General features: G+C 42.3%; 1 protein-coding gene across 1 annotated transcript in view; it reads left to right on the top strand.

Annotated features, from left to right (window-relative positions):
- The first annotated feature begins 1,233 nt into the window (after positions 1-1,233).
- Positions 1,234-21,209, top strand: part of LOC132401505 (myoferlin-like) — a 152,534-nt gene continuing 132,558 nt past the window's right edge. Inside the window, exons 1-6 of the mRNA XM_059983881.1 lie at positions 1,234-1,303; positions 8,921-9,066; positions 11,246-11,374; positions 12,682-12,744; positions 17,363-17,413; positions 20,621-20,651. Coding sequence (XP_059839864.1) covers positions 1,234-1,303; positions 8,921-9,066; positions 11,246-11,374; positions 12,682-12,744; positions 17,363-17,413; positions 20,621-20,651 — 490 coding nt within the window. The remainder of the gene's footprint in view (positions 1,304-8,920; positions 9,067-11,245; positions 11,375-12,681; positions 12,745-17,362; positions 17,414-20,620; positions 20,652-21,209) is intronic.

Here is a 21,209-nt window from a genome sequence, read left to right as displayed (position 1 = left end):
TCGAGTCGGTCCACCGTGAAAACCTCCTCTCTCTCCCCCAATGTCCAGAATGTACGTGGACCTGTTGTTGTTGATCACCTTGAATGGCCCCTTGTACGGCTGCTGTAGCGGTGCCCGGTGTCCGCCCCTTCGTACAAACACAAACCTACAGTTCTGCAGGTCTTTGGGTACATGGGTTGGGGTCTGACCATGCTGTGAAGTCGATACAGGGGCCAGGTTGCCGAGCCTCTCGTGTAGTCTGTCCGGGACTGCTGCAGGTTCTTCCTCTTGCCCCCTTGGGGCTGGTATGAACTCTCCCAGGATGGCCAGGGGCGCGCCGTACACTAACTTGGCCGACGAGGCGTGCAGATCCTCCTTGGGTGCTGTACGAATTCCAAGCAGGACCCAGGGAAGCTCGTCCACCCAGTTGGCTCCTCTCAGGCGAGCCACGAGAGCCGACTTAAAGTGACAGTGGAAGCGTTCCACCAGTCCGTTCGACTGTGGGTGGTAGGCAGTTGTGTGGTGTAGCTAAGTTCCCAACAGGCTGGCCACAGCCGACCACAGGCTGGAGGTGAACTGGGCGCCTCTGTTGGAGGTAATGTGGGCCGGTACCCCGAAGCGTGCTACCCAGGTTGCAATTAGTGCTCGGATGCAGGAATCGGCAGATGTGTCGGTGAGCGGGACTGCCTCTGGCCACCTCGTGAACCGGTCTACCATAGTTAGGAGGTACCGCGCTGCTCGGGACACTGGTAGGGGGTCCACGATATCCACATGAATGTGGTCGTACCTCTGGTGGGTGGGTTCGAACTGCTGCAGCGGGGCTTTAGCGTGCTGCTGCACCTTGGCTGTTTGGCACTGCGCGCACGTTCTAGCCCATTCACTGACCTGCTTGCGAAGTCCGTGCCATGTGAACTTGCTGGAGACCAGCCGGACGGTTGTCCTGATAGATGGGTGTGCCAAACCGTATATGGAGTCGAAAACTCACCACCACCAGGCTGCTGGGACGATGGGGTGAGGTTGGCCAGTAGCCACGTCGCACAGGAGGGTCCTATCACCTGGGCCTACGAGAAAGTCCTGCAGCTGCAAACCCGAGACTGCAGTCCTGTAGCTGGGCATCTCGTCATCTGCCTGCTGCACCTCTGCCACCCCCAGTCCACCCCCAGGGACAGGGCCTGGACAGCTGGTCTGGAGAGTGCGTCTGCCATGATGTTGTCCTTTCCCGAGACATGCTGGATGTCCATCATGTATTCGGAGATGCAGGACAGATGTCGCTTCTGGCGAGCTGACCAGGAATCGGACACCTTCGTGAACACAGAGGTCAATGGTTTGTGCTCCATGAACACAGTGAATGGCCTGCCTTCTAAGAAGTACCTGAAACGCTGGATTGCCAGATACAGTGCCAACAGCTCCCGGTCGAAAGCACTGTACTTGAGTTTGGGTGGTCGTAGGTGCTTGCTGAAGAATGCCGGGGGTTGCCAGCGCCTCTCAATGAGCTGCTCCAGCACCCCACTGACTGCTGTGTGATGCACCATCAATAACTTACTCTGAGACGTAAAGGCGAGATATCGGCTTTTATTGACTGGAAGAAGGAACAAGCAGTGAGTGACCACCATACTACATCCTGGAGACTGAGAGGCCAGGCTCAGGCCTTGATCGCCTTTATACAGGGGTCTGTGGGAGGAGCCACAGGAGCAGTCAGCAGGGGGCGAATCCAGACAGGTATATGTAGTTCACCACATTGTGTCGGATGCATTCACCGTGAGGGCGGTCGGAATGTCCGTTCTGGGGTGCACCAGCATCGCGGCATCTGCCAAGGCTTCCTTGGCTTTAACGAAAGCGGCCTTGGCCTCCTTGTCCCAAGTAATGTCCTTGCCTTTACCCGACATCAGGGTGTACAAAGGGCTCATGATACGGGCTGCTGAGGGGAGGAAACAGTGGTAGAAGTTCACCATACCAACGAACTCCTGCAGGCCTTTGACTGTGTTGGGCCGGGCAAAGTGGCGGATCACGTCTACCTTGGTGGGCAGAGGTGTTGCCCCGTCTTTGGTAATCCTGTGGCCCAGGAAATCGATGGTATCGAGACTGAACTGACATTTGGCTGGGTTGATTGTGAGGCTGAAATCACTCAGGCGGGAGTAGAGCTGGTGGAGGTGGGACAGATGCTCCTGATGACAACTGCTGGCTATAAGGATGTCGTCCAAATAGATGAACGCAAAGTCCAGGTCGCGTCCCACCGCATCCATTAGCCGCTAGAACGTATGTGCGGCATTCTTCAGGCCGAACGGCATTCGGAGGAACTTGAACAGGCTGAACGGGGTGATGAGTGCTGTTTTGGGGATGTCTTCAGGGTGCACCAGGATTTAATGGTATCCCCAGATGAGGTCTACTTTGGAAAAGATTCTTGCCCCGTGCAGGTTTGCTGCAAAGTCCTGTATGTGCGGCACGGGGTAGCGGTCTGGAGAGGTAGCCTCGTTCAATCTGCGGTAGTCGCTGCATGGTCTCCAACCCCCGGCTGCTTTGGGCACCATCTGCAGGGGGGAGGCCCATGGGCTGTCGGACCTCCGTACGATCCCCAATTCCTCCATCCTCTTGAACTCCTTCGCCAGGCGGAGCTTTTCCGGGGGGAGCCTTCATGCGCGGGTGTGTAGGGGTGGTCCCTGGGTCGGAATGTGGTGCTGTACCCCTTGTCTGTGCATGGCTGCCGTGAACTGCGGTGCCAGAATCGATGGAAAGTCTGCCAGGATTCTGGTGAATTCGTCGTCCGACAGCGTGATGGAGTCTAGGTGTGGGGCTGGCAACTTGGCTTCACCCAGGGAGAACGTCTGGAAAATCTTGGCATGTACCAGTCTTTTTCCTTGCAAGTTGACCAGCAGGCTGTGAGCTCGCAAGAAGTCCGCCCCCAGGAGTGGTTGGGCCTCCGCGGCCAGAGTGAAGTCCCACGTGAACCGGCTGGCGCCGAATTGCAGCTGCATTGTGCGGGTGCTGTAGGTCCGTATCGTGCTGCCGTTTGTGGCCCTCAGGGTGGGTCCTGGCTTCCTGTTGTGGGTATCGTACCCCGTTGGGGGCAAGATGCTGATCTCCGCTCCGGTGTCGACTAAGAAGCGGCGTCCCGACTGTTTGTCCCAGACACACAAGAGGCTGTTCTGGTGGCCAGCCGCCATAGTCATTAGCGGCAGCTGGCACTGGCCCTGGCCCTTGCAGGGCGGGCGACAACGGCGGGCTTTTGTGCCCCATCGCTGGTGGTAGAAACACTGTTCACTGGCCTCCTCACTCCTGCCTCTGTGTTGTGTGCGCCCCCCCTGCTGGGCCTGGTCTGGTAATCTGACCGACAGACACCACGCTCTCCCTCTTGGCTTTCCACAGCACATCTGCCCGGGCCGCCACCTTCCGGGGGTCGCTGAAATCTGCATTGGCCAGCAGCAGATGTATGTCCTCGGGCAGTCGCTCTAGGAACGCTTGCTCAAACATGAGGCAGGGCTTGTGTCCGTCAGCAAGGGACAGCATCTCGTTCATCAATGCTGACAGCAGTCTGTCTCCCAAACCGTCCAGGTGAAGCAGGCGGGTGCCTCGCTTATGTCGTGAGAGGCCAAAGGTCTCAATGAGCAGCACTTTGAATGCTTCATATTTGCCTTCTTCCAGGGGCGACTGTATGAAATCTGCAACCTGGGCGGCCGTCTCCTGGTCAAGGGCACTCACCACGTGGTAGTAACACGTGGAATCAGAGGTTATCTGCAGAATCTGGAACTGGGCTTCTGCTTGGCTAAACCACACGCATGGTCGCAGCGTCCAGAAAGTCGGCTGTTTTAGCAAAACTGCGTGAACAGATGAAGAGTTGGTCATCTTTGGTCCAAATCCCGTTTGGACTGTCGGGGTCACCAATGTAACGATGTGCTACACACAGCGCTGAAATAACGACGCGCAGTCGGTAAGTCGTTTCGAGACTAGTTTATTCAAACTTCACGGCGCTGGCACTTAATCCCTAGTGCCTGCCCTCTCCAGGCAGAAATGACATCAGAGATGCATTACCAAAGTCTCCCCCCACGCGATGGCTATTTGTGAGCCAGTTCGCCTGCGCAGAAAGTGGGTCGCCATAATACTTTCACCATATTTTCTGGTGGGAGCTACTGCCTTGCACTCTTACAACTCTAGTTCAATCCTATTTCCAGTTCTGCCTTTCTGGAGTTTGGATTTTTGTTAATTGGTAGGATGATTAGCTCTAGATGAATAGCAGAATCTGGAGGAGAGTTAATGAGAATGTGGAGGGAATAAATTGGAAAAGTGTAGGATTAGTATCATAGGAAGCTTGCTTCTTGGAGGTTCGAAGTACCTGTTTCTGTTCTCTGGCTCTATAAAAAAGCAGATTGCGTATCTTATTCCATAGCTAAGGATTTTGAATGATGGAGAAAGTGGTAACTTGTTGACATATCAGCATTTGCTGGTATTCATAGCATTTGTGCAAATTCAGGTATTCTAGGATTGATAGAAGATGTCAGAACAGTAATGTAAATTTCTGCAATGTATTTTGTAGATGTACAGGGTGTCCCTGAGTTACAAACATCTGACTTACGAACAACTTGTACTTACAAACAGCCTGCCATAAAGCCTATTATATTAAAAATTCGTCAGCTCAAGGAAGGAGAAGGCTGTCCACCATTTTAATTCAGATCACGTTGCTGTTAGCACTGTGTTGAGTGTGTAACTTTGTATTTGGCTTAAAAACTTCTTAGCAAGATTCACCCTGACCCCCTTTTCCAGTCAGCTCCGTCCCCAGTTGTCCAATTTAACCTGTTTCAGTGCAGGAAGACTGTAGGACTCAGGGGAGCTCAGAACCTGCTGCCCGCGGCTGCAACTGAATCCGCAGTGTTTCTGTTCCATTAATGGAAAATGATCATGATTGAAAATAAAGCGATCGAAAGTGCCAATGGTCAATGGAAAAGCGTTAGGCTACAGTCGGTTAACAATCGGAACAATTTAAAAGGATAAGGTGAGAATAATGGAGCATGCGAAAGGTCCTGCCCCGATGAAAGCTACAATTATTACTAAGCAACACAGTGGTTCATTTATTGAAATACATATGTTTCTTAAGTGTTTTATATGCATAGAAAGGTAAAATATATACTATATACTAAGAGAAACGTTTGACTAACTGACGTTGAATAATACTGGATGTACCTGTTCCGACTTGCGTACAAATCTGACTTAAAGATAGACTTAGGAACGGAATTCGTTCGTAGCCCCAGGACAAGCTGCACACATAGCACTTATGCTATGTGTACATAGAAAGAGGGAGTGCAGATCAGGCAGGCTGCTCTAATTTGCCTACAGTTGAACTTTCTGAGTGTTGATTGAGTTAGAAACATCTAGACAAGTGGAAGGTATCACATCAGATTGCTGATGTACCTTCAGCAAGGATTTCTGAAGTCAAGAGGAAATTCATGTGAAATCCTCAGTGGATAAATATCAGTAGGCTACTCAGTTTTGAATTGCAAAGTGGAAAGTGGTCACTGTTCTTGTCTATGCAAGTGGTTGCTGGGGGGAGGAACTAAATGGAGATCTGATTTTCATCTCCCTTTTCTAGAACACAATAAGCTTTGATATATTCTATGATACACCCACAACTAATAAAAGAGAAAAGCAGGATGGTAAGTGAGGTATTTTATATGAATTTTGAGTTGGACAATAGTAGCCGCACTTATAAAGCACTCTGTGATTGTGAAAGGTTCTACAAAAATGTACAAGGCTTTTAAATGTGTATAGAATATCTATTTATTTCAGACCCTTAGTTTCAGCTTCAAAGTAGAAGGATAATTAGATCAGTGAGTTAATACACTGTCTGGCATGTGCTAACATGTTAACTCTCTTGAAACTCCCAGGGGAGGTAAAGAAATATACCAGACTTAAGTTTCAAATTCTGCCCAGTGTGAAAGGTCTGTTGCGCATATAGAGGATGAGTTATTGAAGAATTTTTTCCCATTTTTTGATAGGTAAGGTAGGCTCCCTTTCCCAATCATTTTTAATTTTATTAGATGCATCTGAACAAATTTTCATAATTATGTTGTAGATAGATGCTATTGCACCTTGCTGAGAAGAATCTAAATTTTTTTTCCAAACTATCCATAGAGTATCAGTTAGTTAACTCGTCCTCTATATGTGCTAAACATTCGTTGAAACAATTCGAAGTAGTTCATAGGGCCCATATGTCTAAGGATAAATTAGCTCGTTATTATTCTCATACAAGTCCAGTATGTGACAGATGTTACTCTGAGACCGCTTCTTTAACTCATATGTTTTGGTCATGTTCCGCTTTGAAAAAATATTGGGAAGATATCTTTGATATTATTTCAACTGTTTTGAATATTGATTTACAACCTCATCCTATTACGGCAATTTTTGGTTTACCAATGATAGAACCACACCATTTAACCTCTTCAGCGCGTCGTATGATTGCAGTTCTCACATTAATAGCTAAAAGATCGATTTTTGCTGAATTGGAAGGAGATTAATCCTCCCACCACATTTCATTGGTTCTCTCAAACTTTGTTATGTTTAATCTTAGAAAAAAATCAGAAGAGTTATATACGATCCTTCTATTAAATTTGATCAGACTTGGAGGCCTTTTATTCAACACTTTCATATGATGTGGTTTGACCTCTTTCCAAACCTATTCTTGTGTTAATATATGTAGGGAGGTTCGGAACTGGTGACACTAATGGTCATGTTTTTTTTTGATGCTATAAACAGTCGATGTTTTTTTCTTTATTTTTCTGTCAGTTTAGTATTGGTTAGTTTAGTTTTTTGGGTGGGGTATATATATTTTTCTTTTTGGATATGTTAATCCTTTTTTTGTGAACTCTTCATTTGTATTTGAACATTTTTGGGAGGTTTATTACCTTTGTATTAACTGAATATATGATTATATATGTTATCTATTAACAATGTAATCCCAATAATTATGTAGCAATACTATGTATATCCACTATTTTGATATTAATAAAAAGATTGAAAAAGAAAAGAAAGGTCTGTTGCCATCTGCAGTAAAATCACAGCTGATCTTAACCTCTTTCCACTCTGCTGCCTGGTCCCCAAAACCCTGTAATTTCATTAAAGTTCAAGATTAAGCTGATTTAATTTCACCTTGTATGTGTTTGGTGAGTAAGCCTCATCAGCCATCTTGGGAGTTCCAAAGATTCACAATCCTCAGAGGGAAGAACTTCATCTCAGCGTTAAATGACTAATTCCTTTTCTTGAAACCATGCTGAAGGTGAAAATTGCAAAATTGCAAATGCTGGAAATATTCAGTGGGTCTGACCACTTCTGTGGGAAGAAAAACAGAGTCAACATTTCAGATTGAAGAACCTTTGTTAGAACTACAAAGAAGACAAAAAATAAGCTTTAAAAGCTGCGGGGAAGGTGGTGGAAAGTGTCATGGGAGACATGAGGATTAATAAAAACAAATGACCAGATGAGATCTATCTCAGGTTGCTGTGGAAAGCAAGGGAAAGGGTAGCAGAGGCCATGATGGAGATTTTTGCATCTTTGTTAGCCATTGATGAGATGTAGAAGATTAGGGGTTAGCTAATGTTCTGTTATTTAAGAAGGACAGCATAGATAAGTCATGTAATTATAAGCCGGCAAGCCTTGCTTATGTTAGTGGTAGAGATTATACTGGTCTAGTTTACTCTGCCATTTAAACATGACAAACTTATTTTCTCTGTCTCAACTCCATTCACCTGCCTTCTCCCCATAACCTTTGACATCTTTACTCATCAAGAACTGATCCACTCTTGCCTTAAGTATAAATGGTTTCAAATGGTTCTATTTGTTATCAGAGAACGTATACAACCTGAAATACTTGCCTTTGCAGACATCCACAGAACAACAAAAGAATAAACAACAGAAAAACTTTAGAACCCCAAATTCCCCTCCCTCCACCCAAGCAGCAGCAAGCATCAACCTCCCCTCCTCCCACAACCTGTTTCAGCAAAAGCATCAGTGCCCACCACCCACCAGCTAAGCACCCAAAGAGAGCCCATGATTTGCAGTCAACAAAAACTGATGTTTACCCGACAGTTCAACATGCCACAGGCTCTGTCTTTCATTAACAAGGCACAGAAATATATCACCAATTTTCAAGGCAAATGTGGAGACTGACAGTCGCTGTTACAATATTACAGTCTGCTGCATCGAAATCCTGAGGTTCTATCTCCCGTAACGCCTCAGTTGGCAACACTGGTCTGAAATTGGTCATCCGCAGGGCCTCAGCTCAGAGACGCCATCTTCCAAGCCTTGCCTAGTGAATGACAATCGGCTGATGAGTTCCAGGAATGGGAACTCATCTGCTGTAAAAAAAAAAGCAACACAGTTTGAGTGCCACCTACTGATGAGACCTTCCATAGAACCCCAACCACCTTGAAAAGGGAAAAAGACACTAAATAGAGAAATTAGGCTTTTTTTTTTGCAGATGAGTTCAAAGAGGCAGCCAATTGGCGCCATCTTAACTCTTTTATATTGGAATATAGCCAATATCTGAGGGGTAAGTCCTTTTAACAGATTGTTATTGATATTTGAAAAATACTTTAACAAAGGTGGTGGAATTAGTTTTCACTATCTGTAGGAGACAATTAGACAAGCACTTGAATAGGCAAGGTATAGAAAGATACAGACCTAATGCAGATAAATGAGAGAAGTTAGATAGTTTGAAAGGTAAACATGGTCAAAAGAACCCAATCTTGTACTGTATAGATCTATAATTCCATGCATTTGAGTGGAAATGCTGATGTTTTTCTGTGGGAGTATGTCTGTAATGGGGTAATTGCAATGTGTGACTGCTGTGTGTGTGGAGGCACGAGATGTCTTTGTGCATTCTGCAGCTGCACGTATTCGACAGGACACATGCAGCTTGAATGTGTGCACGAGTGAGTGATATGCTTTTTCCTTTTAGGCAAAACTGAGCAGCCACCATCTGTAACAAACATCACTGGGGTACAGGAGCCTGCAGCAAGACCTCAGTCTTTGCCTCCAGAACAAGATGCAGTCAAAGGGACCTCAAAGTTCACTAGGAACTCAAATAAACCAGAAGATTTCCAGGTAAAGCGGACATTCTGCCCACAAGTTGTATCATTGTAAGCGACTCACTCGTACACACTCGCTGAGTTGCAATGACTGTGCTTTCAATTCATATTGTATATGTCTGTATTGGGGAATATTTGGCTTGTTCTATTTGATCAAAGTAGTTTTCTTGACTGATTTAGCTAGGTGATTGATTATGGAAAGATTAACAACTAATTTATATGTACTATAGCTCAACTATAACTATAGAATATTGTACCTTACAATCAGGGTAACATCCTGTTTTCCTGTGTATCCAACTCTAGCCTATGGGCAAAATTCAGCCTTTTCTTGTCTTGCTAAAGTGGAAACTGAGAAATTCTACAGCACTTGAGGCTTGTGGCTTTTCCAAAGTGATCTGACATACTGAACAATGATGAGGTCAATTCTCAATTTGCTCAATTGCATTGTTTCAGCAGCCTGATCTCAACCTCAAGTACTCGCTGTATAGAATTTGTACGTTTTTCCTTTGATCATATGGGTTTCTCCCATGGACTCTATGAATTCCTCTCACATCTCAAGAGATGTGCAAGTTGGTAGGATAATTGGTAACTATAAATTACCTGTAAGATCATAAGAAATAGGAGTGGTATTAGGCCATTTGGCTCATCAATCTGCTCTGCCATTCCATCACAGCTAGTTTCTTATCCCTCTCAACTCCATTCTCCTGTCTTTGCCCCATGACATTTGATACCCTGACTAATCAAGAACTTATCAACCACAGTTTTAAGTATACCTGGTGACATGACCTCCACAGGCATCTTTGGCAATTGATTCCACAGATTTACCACCCTCTGGCTTAAGAAATTCCTCATCTCTGTTCTGAATGGACATCCTTCCATTCTAATGTTAGACTCACTCATTATAGAAAACATCCTTTCCAACATCCACTCTATATGGCCTTTTTAATACTTGCTAGGTTTCATTGAGCTTCCGCCCCATACCCGTCCTCCTTTCTTCTAAACTCCAGTGAGTACTGGCCCAGAGCCATCAAATGCTCCACATATATGCATTAATGCTTTAATTCCTGGAACATTCTCTTGAACCGCCTCTGGACCTTCTTCAATGCTAGCACATCTTTTCTTAGATAAGGGGTCCAAAACTGCTTGTAATACTCCGTGCAGTATGACCAATGTCTTATAAAGCCTGAACATTACATTCTTGCTTTTATATTCTAGACCATTCAAAATGAGTGCTAACATTGCATTTGCCTCCGTTACCACCAACTCATCCTGCAAGTTAACCATTAGGGAATGCTACATGAGGACTCCCAAGTCCTTTTGCACCTCTGGTTTTTGAATTTTCTTCCTCTTTAGAAAATAGTCTGTGCCTTTATTCCTTCTACAAAAGTGAGTAACCATGCACTTCTTGCATAGCGTATGTAGTAGGAGAATTCAGTGTGAACTGATAGGCATGTTAGAGAGACTAGGTTACAGGGAAATAAATTGTTCGATAGAATTTCTTTGAGAGCTGCCACAGAGTTTGTGTTGAATATTGTCTTTCTATGTCAATAAAATAAGAGAAAATAACCTCGGGATTTATGTAATTGGATACCATATTCTCTGCTCATCCTCACTTTACAAAATCATGTTCTTTACTTTGAACTAACTTTGCAAATTAGTCCTGCAAAAGTGCATCTCCTCAAACATCCCTTCAATGTAGTGCAGTATTATAACTCTGTCCACTTCACTTTAGTTGGAATATCGTTGAGAGTGCTGGGTGGCACCACAGGAAGGATGTAAAGGCCTTGAGGAAGGTCAAGTGTGAGCTTCCCAAGATGTTTACTGTCTGAAAAGTAGTTGGTTACAAGAAGTTAGAATGGGACATGAAATTTCCAAATTGATGAGAGGTTTAATTTTGCTTAGCTCCGCCCCGGTGAATGGGCCAATAACCAGTGAATGTAGATCTTAAATAATTAGAAAATCTAAAGGGAATTTGATGAAAAGTATTTTGAGTTTGAGATGGTGGAGGAAGCTGATTCCATAAATAATTGCAGAAAAGATTTGGCATATGCTTGAGGATGATACATTTATAGAGTTAGAAAAGAAGCAGTGATCTGTGATAAAGTACCACAGACATAGTAATTAACACCGTAATGATGGGTGGAATAGTCATCAAGCTGCAAGTTTCTATAATTACATGAAATCCTCATGATTAGGTTCGAATCCGGATTATCGAAGGCCGGCATCTCCAAGGTCTCAATATCAGACCTGTTGTGAAGGTGTACGTAGGAGACTCGACTTTTCGAACCAGAATCAGACGTGGGAACAATCCGGTCTTTGATGAGGTAAAGGGAATAATGCAAGAATGGAGGTTGTACTACAGGGTCATCCTGGAACATCCAACAGTGAATTTTTACAGTGATTAAGGCATTGAGTTATAGCAGAGAGAAAGCATTGAGTTAACATAGGGAAATGGAGGTGGGGGAGCGTTGAAGGTCTTATAAGATGTGCAATAAGCTCAGAATTTGAGTCAAACCATTGATTTATGCCAGGAAACATTTCTTCATAAAACATTGGAAATCTGGTACAAATGAAGGGTCTTGGGATGAAACGTCAACTGTTTATTCTTTTCCTGAGATTCTGCCTGACTTTGAGTTCTTCCAGCATCTTGTGTGTATTGCTCAAGATTTCCAGCATCTGCAGAATTTCTTGTGTATGAAATCTGGAACTTTTCTGTGAAAGAGCATGAACACAGTACTTTATTTGAAATTTGATCATGATTGATATATTTTATTAGTGGTTATAGTTATTCATTTGTAGAGGTAAAAGACTTTGTAAACCAGCATGAGATAAAAATTAGTCATAATCTTATTTATTGTCTGAATAGGCTTAAGGAGATTTTATATGTTAAAAAATGTGAAAAGAAACAAGATGCCATTGATTTTGGATGTATAACTTTGAACTTCAGGAGTAGGTGAGTGAGTGGATTTTGTGCATGCATGTGTTGAATGGAGGTAAATGCATATGGTTGGGGTTAAGGGTGTGGCTATGCGCAAGTTTATTTTGGACAGTTTGAGTGTTTATGAGGCATGTGAGAGAATATGGCCATGGGAATGCAAGAATGTGGACTGTTGTATGCAATTCATGAGAGTGGGATTGGCTATGTTTGAGAGTAGGGTTTAGTCAGTTCCTCTGTGTTTGCTGTCTAGATTGCCTTCAGAGTCCTTGCTAAAAGAACATGAAAAATATATTATACAGCTTGGGGGCTGGGGGTGTGGGTTACATAAAGCAGCAAACCATGGATAATCTACCTTTATATTTTGAATTGTGATTCTGTGGAATTCATTGCCACAGACGGCTGTGGAAGCAAAGTCATTGGGTATATTTAAAGCGAAGGTTGCTGGGTTCTTGATTAGTAAAGTTGTCAAAGGTTACAAGGATGTGGCAGGAAAATGGGATTGAGAGGCTCATAAACCAATCATAATGGAATGATGGGAGCAGATTTGATGGGCTGAATCGATTTGAATGGCCTAAATCTGCTCCTGGCTTATGGTCTCGATTGATTATGTTTAAGGAGTGAAGTGAAACCTGCTTTGGTTTTCTTGTTCCTCAGGATAGCACCTAATCCAATGCTATATTTTGTTTTGCACAGATTTTCTTTCAGAATTTTCATAAAACACCTTCTGAAGTCTTCAATACTTCTATACACATTCAGGTAGGTTAACCCAAAGCTAACAAAAAATTTGAATTGTTTGCAAATCACAGCTGAAAGTATTTCATGGGATAGACACTCTTGCTGTCAATGTTGATTTTAAAAACTGTCTGCCAGTTCCAAAAAGTGTGTAAAATTTACACAGAAATTGGCATTTGAGAATCAGGCTTAATATCACTGGCATACGTTGTTAAGTTTGTTAATTTTATGGCAGTAAAGCAATAAAATACACAATAAATACACCGTATCTTTGTTATATGCGGGGGATACGTTCCTTGCAGTCGACACATAATGTGAATAATTACTTAAATGGAGAAAATAGGGATGCGTTCCAGAGGGCTTCCTGAATATGTTTTATCTGTAATTTATTCACATTTTCATACCAATACGACACAAAAGCAGTACCACAAGGCAACATTTATATTTCATCAATTTTAGGTAATATTCAATGTAATAAATCATAGAAAGTTAACATACTAGGGTGTACAGTACTCACCAACAGTGGCAGGTGTATTCGCTCTGGGAGATGAGTGAGTGTTGTGGTGTCAGGATCACATCAAGCACAGCAAGGGGTGAAGAAAGACTCACAGAACTCTTAGAAATCCCGGCAGCAGGAGCTGACACCGATTTGAATAAATTGGTGAGGGTTGTTTGCTTGGGAGCATTTTGTTTTTCAGCATAAATTTGCTTGTAGGGAAGAAGGGTTGATGTCGGAACGACTGAAATGCTGACTCCGTTCTATACTTGGGTCCATGTCCATCACCATTTGTGCTAAGTGTTCCGACCTCCACCATTCCCTCACCATTGGTAAACTCCTGGGATTTTCAGAATCGTCTGTTGCTTGCAGTATCTGAGAGATAGTTTGCCGTAAAAAAAACTTGAATGTTTCTGGAACACCTTGGTCCAGTGGTTGAATCAGTGATGTTGTGTTAGGCAGCAGGAAATGCACTGTTATATTACGATGAATGCTGCCCAAATGTTTAGGATGGGCTGGCGCATTGTCAAGCAACAGAAGAGTTGTAAAGGCAAAGTTCTGTTCCCGGCAGTAGCATCCCAGAGCTGTGTTACCTTCACCTGATGCCGCACTGTTTATAATTTCTAACTTTTTTTTCAAATTTTAAAGCGTTTCTCTGACACTTGGCTGATGGTCCAGGACATGAAATCAGATGCTTAGGAGGCATAGTTGAATATTTCAAGCACAAAATCACTGCACTGTAGGTAAAACCAACAAAAATTTAAGAGCGCAAGATCGCACATCTACACCTTGCCAAAACCAATGCGAGACTGGCGGGAGTGAAACTGTGAGGTGTGCACACCTGACTTGTATTGGCAGAAAAGCGGTGCTTCTTGTCCCAACTGTGAGGGGTGCGCACGTGACTTGTATTGGCAGAAAAGCGGTGCTTCTTGTCCCAACTGTGAGGGGTGCGCACGTGACTTGTATTGGCAGAAAAGCAGAGCTCCTGGCATAACTGTGAGTTTTGGATGCATATAAGGAGACGTTGGTAGAAATAGGTTCCTCACATAACTGAATCTGCATAGTCTGAAGACGCATATAACGAGGATAGGGTGTATAGAGGAAAAAAGAATTACATTAAGAGTGTATGTGTGCATCTATTAAATAGTTAAGCTAAAATAAATAGTGCAAAAAAAACAAATAAAGTAGTGGGGTGGTGCTCATGGATTCAGTGTCCATGTAGAAATCGGATGGCAGAGGGGAAGAAGCTGTTCCTGAATCACTGAGTGAGTGCCTTCAGGCTTCTGTACCTCCTTTCCAGTGGTAGCAATGAGAAGAGGGCATGTCCTGGGTGCTGGGATCTTTAATGATGGATACCGCCTTCCTAAGGCACCACTCTTTAAAGATGTCTTGGAAACTATGGAGGCTACTACTCATGATTGAACTGACTAATTTTACAAGTTTCTGCAACTTACTTTGAGTAGCCACCACCCAACCATTCTCATACCAGATGGTGATGCAGCCAGTCAGAATGCTGACTAACTGGATTTTTTTTTGTCCTTTTGCAGTATTCTCTGTAAATTCTAGAGACTGCTGTGCATGAAAATCCCAGGAGATCAAGAGATACTCAAACCACCCAGTCTGGCACCAACAATCATTCCATAGTCTAAGTCACTTAGATCATATTTCTTCCCATTCTGATGTTTGGTCTGAACAACAACTAAACTTCTTGACTATGTCTGCATGCTTTTATGCATTGAGTTGCTGCCACATGATTGGCTAATTAGATATTTGCATTAATGAGCAGGTGTACCTAATAAAGTGAGCACCGAGTATAGATTCATGGAGTTATACTGCATGGAAACAGGCACTTCAGTCCAACTTGTTCATGCTGATGAAGATGCTTATTTAAGCTGGTTCCATTTGTCTGTATTTTCCCCAACTCTCTCTAAGCCTTTCCCATCCAAATCCCTGTCTAAGTGCTTTTTTCCCCCCAAGTGTTGTGTAGTTGCACCTACCCCTACGACCTCCATTGGAAGGTTATTCCATAGCCCACCACTCTCTGTGTGGAAAAATTTGCTTCTTAGAGCCCCTTGAGGTCTTTCCACACTCACTTAAAAGCTATGTCCTCTATTTTTATACTCTGCTACCCGTTTCTAAATGTAAAGTAGGTGGTATTGAGTTTCTAGCCTGTTTCACACCGCCCTGTTATTTATGCATCTAACAACTTTCTGCTTGGACTGAATTGACTAATTATTTACATCCTTCATATACATGAGGAGTAAAAATCTTTACGTTACATCTCCGTCTAAATGTGCAATGTGCAGTTTATAGTGATTTGTAATAAATGGTATGTACAACAGGACAGTCAATATGACAGAAATAGAATTGTATCAGCAAGAATTAATTAGTTTGTTGGCCTGGTGGAAGAAGCTGTCCCGGAGCCTGTTGCTCCTGACTTTTATGCCGTGATATCGTTTTCCAGATGGTAGCGACTGGAACAGTTTGTGGTTAGGGTGACTCAGGTCCCCAATGATCCTTCGGGCTCTTTTTACACTCCGGTCTTTAAATATCCTGAATAGTGGGAAATTCACGTCTACAGATGTGCTGGGCTTTCCGCACCACTCTCTGCAGAGTCCTGTGATTGAGGGAAGTATAGCTCCCATACCAGGCAGTGATGCAGCCAGTCAGGATGCTCTCAATTGTGCCCCTTAGGATTTGGGGGCCTGTACTAAACTTATTCAACCGTCTGAGGGAAAAATGGTGCTGTTGTGCTTTCTTCACCACACAGCCGGTATGTACAGACCATGTGAGATCATCGGTGATGTGTATGCCAAGGAACTTAAAGCTATTCACCCTCTCAACCCCAGATCCATTGATGTCAATAGGGGTTTGCCCATTTCTATTCCTCCTGTAGTCCACAACCAGCTCCTTTGTTTGGCATGTAGTTTAAGTTCAAGTTTAATTGTCATTCAACCATACATGAACAGGCAAATGAAACACTAATAGTCATACAGAGCACAAGGCACATTTAGCGCATATAAAATAAAAGTACGTATAAGATAGCAAGTACATAGAAAATATCAGTAAAGTACAGTCACACAAAAAAATGTAGTCCAAGACCCTGAATGTTGCAGTAGTATGCAGTTGAACACAATATGGTTTGTCTTCTGCTGAGTGAGCACTGATGGCAGCACCGACTCCAGCTTCACCACTGCACCACTCTGCCTCTGGCACTCCAGTAGAGTGCACCAACTCCAATTCCTGGACTGCTGTAAACAGGTGGTTCCATGACTTTACACCTTGTCCTCACTACAGCCAAGTACATGCATCTCCCCCACTGTCCTCCAATAAATCGGTGAATCGGACTTGTGCTATTCCATATTAACAATGCCCGGCAGGGTCTTGCGATCACAAGAAAAGCGACTAAGACGATTACTTGCTGTTAGAATGCACACTGCCTTCGCACACACACTCCTCCAATACCTCTTTGATGCAGAGAGCAGCACGAGCTACACCAAGTCCAGCTCCTACAGTTTCTCTGCCAGCAATCATCTTGCTGCTGGGGTAGTGTGGCAGTACTTTAAGTTCTTACTGTTCGTCAGGGTGTTGCGATCATAAAAAATGATTTAGAAAAAGTCAGTAACTTATGCTTAATTTTGCACTGTATTAATGTTCCTCATTTTGAGTTGGGGTTTTTTAATTTGTAAAATGTATTAAAAAAACTAATTAAAAAAAAAAGAAAAAGTCAATAACACCACTGGAACCGAACATGCCGCCATCTTTCAGGAAGAAATAGTAAAGAAGGATCATAGGGGTGAGTCACTGGATGGTGGCTTGGTTTAATCAAGATGTATGGAAAAGGTAAAAATAAACATGGAAAGAAAACACTTCCTCCACTGTAGGAGTACAGGAGAAAAGATGTAGAACTTTTAAAATTAAGAAACCTGTTTGAGTTATGACCTTCTCTCCAGCATATTTGGTCTTCATCCCTGGTGTAATCAAATGGGAAAACAATTACATGCCAACATTTTTTCTTATGTTGTATTGTGTGTGCGATATTTTGATTTTGTTTTGCATATCTGGTACTGTAGTAAATATTGGGAACAGTCTGAGATAATGTTTGTTGTTACCTTTATCCTCATGGGCCTCTCCTTATTTTTAAAGGTGTTAAATTCGCATTCACTTCGATCTGATTCCATGATTGGTGTTTTCAAAGTGAGTGTTTGTGTGTCAATTGATGTCTCATATTTTGGAAATAGTGTATGTTTGTGAATTTTAGTGAAATAATTTTGCTTTTGCGTTGTTCAGTCTGGATAATATACATTGAAACATTATGAGTCATTGTAAAGTCAGTAACATACTTTTCCTGCTAAAAGGTTGACTGTTCTCTTTTCCATAGATGCTGGCCTGCTGAGTTCCTCTAGCATTTTCTGTATGTTGCTTCGATTTCCAGCATCTGCAGATTTCCTTTTGTTTGTGGATGAACATACCTTGACAAATAGTTTAAAATAATGTTAGGTTAATGCTGTAACTTCCATATTGGAAAGTGAAATAATGGCTAAAAGCTTCTTTTATGAAATAAGATCTAAACATTGGAAGAATGTTTGAAAAAGAAAGGGCATATATTTCTTTAAAGCCTCTGATAACCTTTGGGCATAAAGCATATATATTATCCAGTTGAACATTTCTAATGTGAATTCTCCGTTGTAGGCTTCAGAAGATCATTCAGAACCGAGAATACAACTTTTCCTGCTCCCTTCATAAACCATGTCTTGCAGGCAATTTGGTTTTTGACTGGATCCTGTTCTATTGGCTTGCTAATATTTTAATTTAGTGAACTTGTTACAACACTAATAGAGGCCATTTGACTCACTGAACCCATGTCTAATATAGCACTTTGCTTGTCTCTGTTTCCTGTTTTTCCCTAGCTCCGCAGATTAGTTTTCATTAAGTACCTGTCTAATTCACTTTTGAAAGTCCTGATTTGATTCCCCCCAACACCATCCCTACAGGTTGTGAGCTCCAGTTCATAACTACTCATCTTAACTGCTCATAGCCCTCTTATATTCTTTAAGCCATTCTTTCCTCTATTCTTGAACCATTGCTTTCCTTTCCTTACCCTGGTCAGACTTGTTAAATGTCCTCTCAGCATTTTTCTCTGTGAACTGTCCCAGTTTCTGCAGTTCATTCTAACACTTAACCAATAACTGGCCTACAATATCACAAGCAATGCACATAAATCAATGGAGAGGATTAAGCAGTCAACATTTCAGGCTGGACCCAAAATGTCACCCGTTTATACCTCTCCATAGATGCTGCCTGACCTGCTGAGTTCCTCCAGCATTTATGTATGTTGCTCAGGATTTCCTGCATCTGCAAAATCTCTTGTGTTCAATATCAAGTCAAGTTTATTGTCATTTAACTACAGGTATGCGTTGCTTAACGTCCACGATACGTTCTGTGAAATTAGATGTTATGTGATTTGAACACCATATTATATACTTGGCAAACCTATATGGAGTACTGTAGTATACCTGTATTGACTAAATACCCAAGAACTTATACTAAAACTGTATACTGTATGCTATAATATATACATACACTATAATTTTTTATTTCATTTTAAACTTTTTAATTTTTTTCACTTTTTAAACTTCTATGTAAACACTTTCTTAGCCTATATCACACACAATTTATCAAAGAGGATCAGGATCATCCACATCACTGTTCTCAACTTCCTCATAGTGTTGTAACTATCACCAACAATGATAATATCATCTCCTGTAATGCCTGGCTGAGGCTCTTCTTCAGGAGGTGTTGGCTTCTTCAGGAATATGTCCAGTGTTGTTTCAATCATGGAAACCATGATGCACTTTACGGTAATATTTTTGAAAAAGGTTAAACAGATAATGCTTCTACACTCAAGAGATGCGCAATACACGAGATTGGTTACGTCTACTATGAAACGTTCTCCGATGGGGACTATGGACGTATATGCAATCGGATGTTGACCGAATGGATGTTAAGCAGCGCACATTTGTATACACATGTATACTGTCAAATGAGACAATGTTTCCCTGAACTAGGGTGTAAAGCACAAGTATATGTGCCACATAATAATTTATGAAAGTAAGGATGAAATATTGTAAGGTATAGATCAGATAACTGATGATACTTTGAGTGTGTTGCAGCAGGGAGTTCAGAAGCCTAATGGCCTGAGGAAAGAAACTGTTTTCATCCTGACCATTCTTGTTTTTATGCATCAGAATTTCCTGCCTGATGGTAGAAAGTCAAAGAGGATGCTGGATGGATGGGTGGGATCTTTAATAATACTAAGGGCCTTGTGTATGCAGTGCTCCTGATAAATGTCCCCGATGGATGGCAAGGAGACGCTTTTGTTCTCTCAGGTGTTCTCACAGTCCTTTGTAGGGATTTCTGGTCTGATGTTTGACTGCTCCCATACAAGGTGGAGATGCAACTTGTCAGATGCTCTCAATGGTGCTTCTATAAAATGAAGTTAAAATGGGGGGTGGGGGGGGCTCACTTTCCTCAATCTCCTTAAGAAGTGGAGATGCACAATATCACCAGACTGTGGCATCTAACCTATTTAGCTGGAACGACCTATGAAAACACATTTTCACAACAAGCCTCTTATATAATTTGCTTAATTTTAAAATTTATTCTTGAAGTAGGAATGTTGTGGACAAGGAATGTTATTTGTCCACCCCTAATTATTCTTGAGAAGGTGATGGTGACAGAGAATGAGAGAATGAGTTGTTGTGATCTGTAGTCACTTATAAAGCAGGTTGGATAAGAATAAACAAGAATGAATAAGGACAAGCCAACACTCTGCTCAAAATGAACAGTGAGGCATTTACAGCTGTTAGTTTCATTGTTGCTGATTACTAGCATCTTCTATCCAGAATTTTTGATTTCTCTGAATTTAAATTAAAAACTATTTCAATAAGGCCATGCTTTTACATTGTGCGAATAAGTCTAGGTTTTTATAATTTTATCCAAGATAGTCAGTCATTATATTCAGGGGAATTGATAGAAAATATTCCTGCTGGTTAATGAAGCCTTAATCTAAAATGTCGACCAAGTCCTGTCAAAAGTAAAATTAAACATTCATTCATAAGCTGGTTGAAGTTTAGACTGTGATCTTCATTTACAATAAACACTGTTAGATGCTAGTTTCATTTGATAAGTTTCTATTAATCAAGGATTAGATAAATAAAAGTGAATAAGACAATAGTAATAATCTAATCTCATCAAAAGAAGGGAGCTCATTCCAGCGACGAAATGACTGACTCCTCTTGTTCCTATATACAAGCATAAGCCCTCAGTCATTGCAATGTCACATATAGTGTGGTCACTAACAATCCCACAGTTTTTTTCACATTTTAATCCCTTCCGTTACAGCTGGACATTGGCTCCATCTATGATTTTCCAGGTATGTAATTAATTGTCATTGTATGTCAGGTTTTACCTTTCAGTTTTAATAGGTGTCAAAATGACATATCCTCATGAGTTTGTTAGATTAAGGGTGATCTAACTCAAGTGTTTGCTGTGAGTAAAGGATTTGATAGGGTGGATAGAGAAACAATTTCCCCTATGGGTCCAAAACAAGTAACCATATCAAAAATAGATCTGTGGTCTTGAAGGAAGATGTCAGGAAGCAATTCTTCACACAAAAGGGAGTAAAAATCTGGTCTTAACTTCCCACACAACTCTGACACTAAGGGTCAACAGGAAATTTCAAAATTAAGATTGGTGGAGATGCATATCTGCAGAACTATGATGATTATGAAACCAGGGCTCCTGTGTTTTGGATATTAAATGGTTTTACAACCCCTTAGAATTGAGTTGGGTTTAGTTATAAATTTATACCTAAGTTTGCCTCTCACTCCCCTTACTAGTCCTTGGTCCATGCTTTTGTACTCACATGAGTACGCTGTAAATGTGAAAAGAGTCTCTGCTCTGCTGCATTTTCAGGATGTGAATTCCCTCA

The sequence above is a fragment of the Hypanus sabinus genome, chromosome 1 (genome assembly GCF_030144855.1).
Source record: "Hypanus sabinus isolate sHypSab1 chromosome 1, sHypSab1.hap1, whole genome shotgun sequence".
Classification (NCBI taxonomy): Eukaryota; Metazoa; Chordata; class Chondrichthyes; order Myliobatiformes; family Dasyatidae; genus Hypanus; species Hypanus sabinus.
This window is presented reverse-complemented; position numbering and strand designations above follow the sequence as displayed.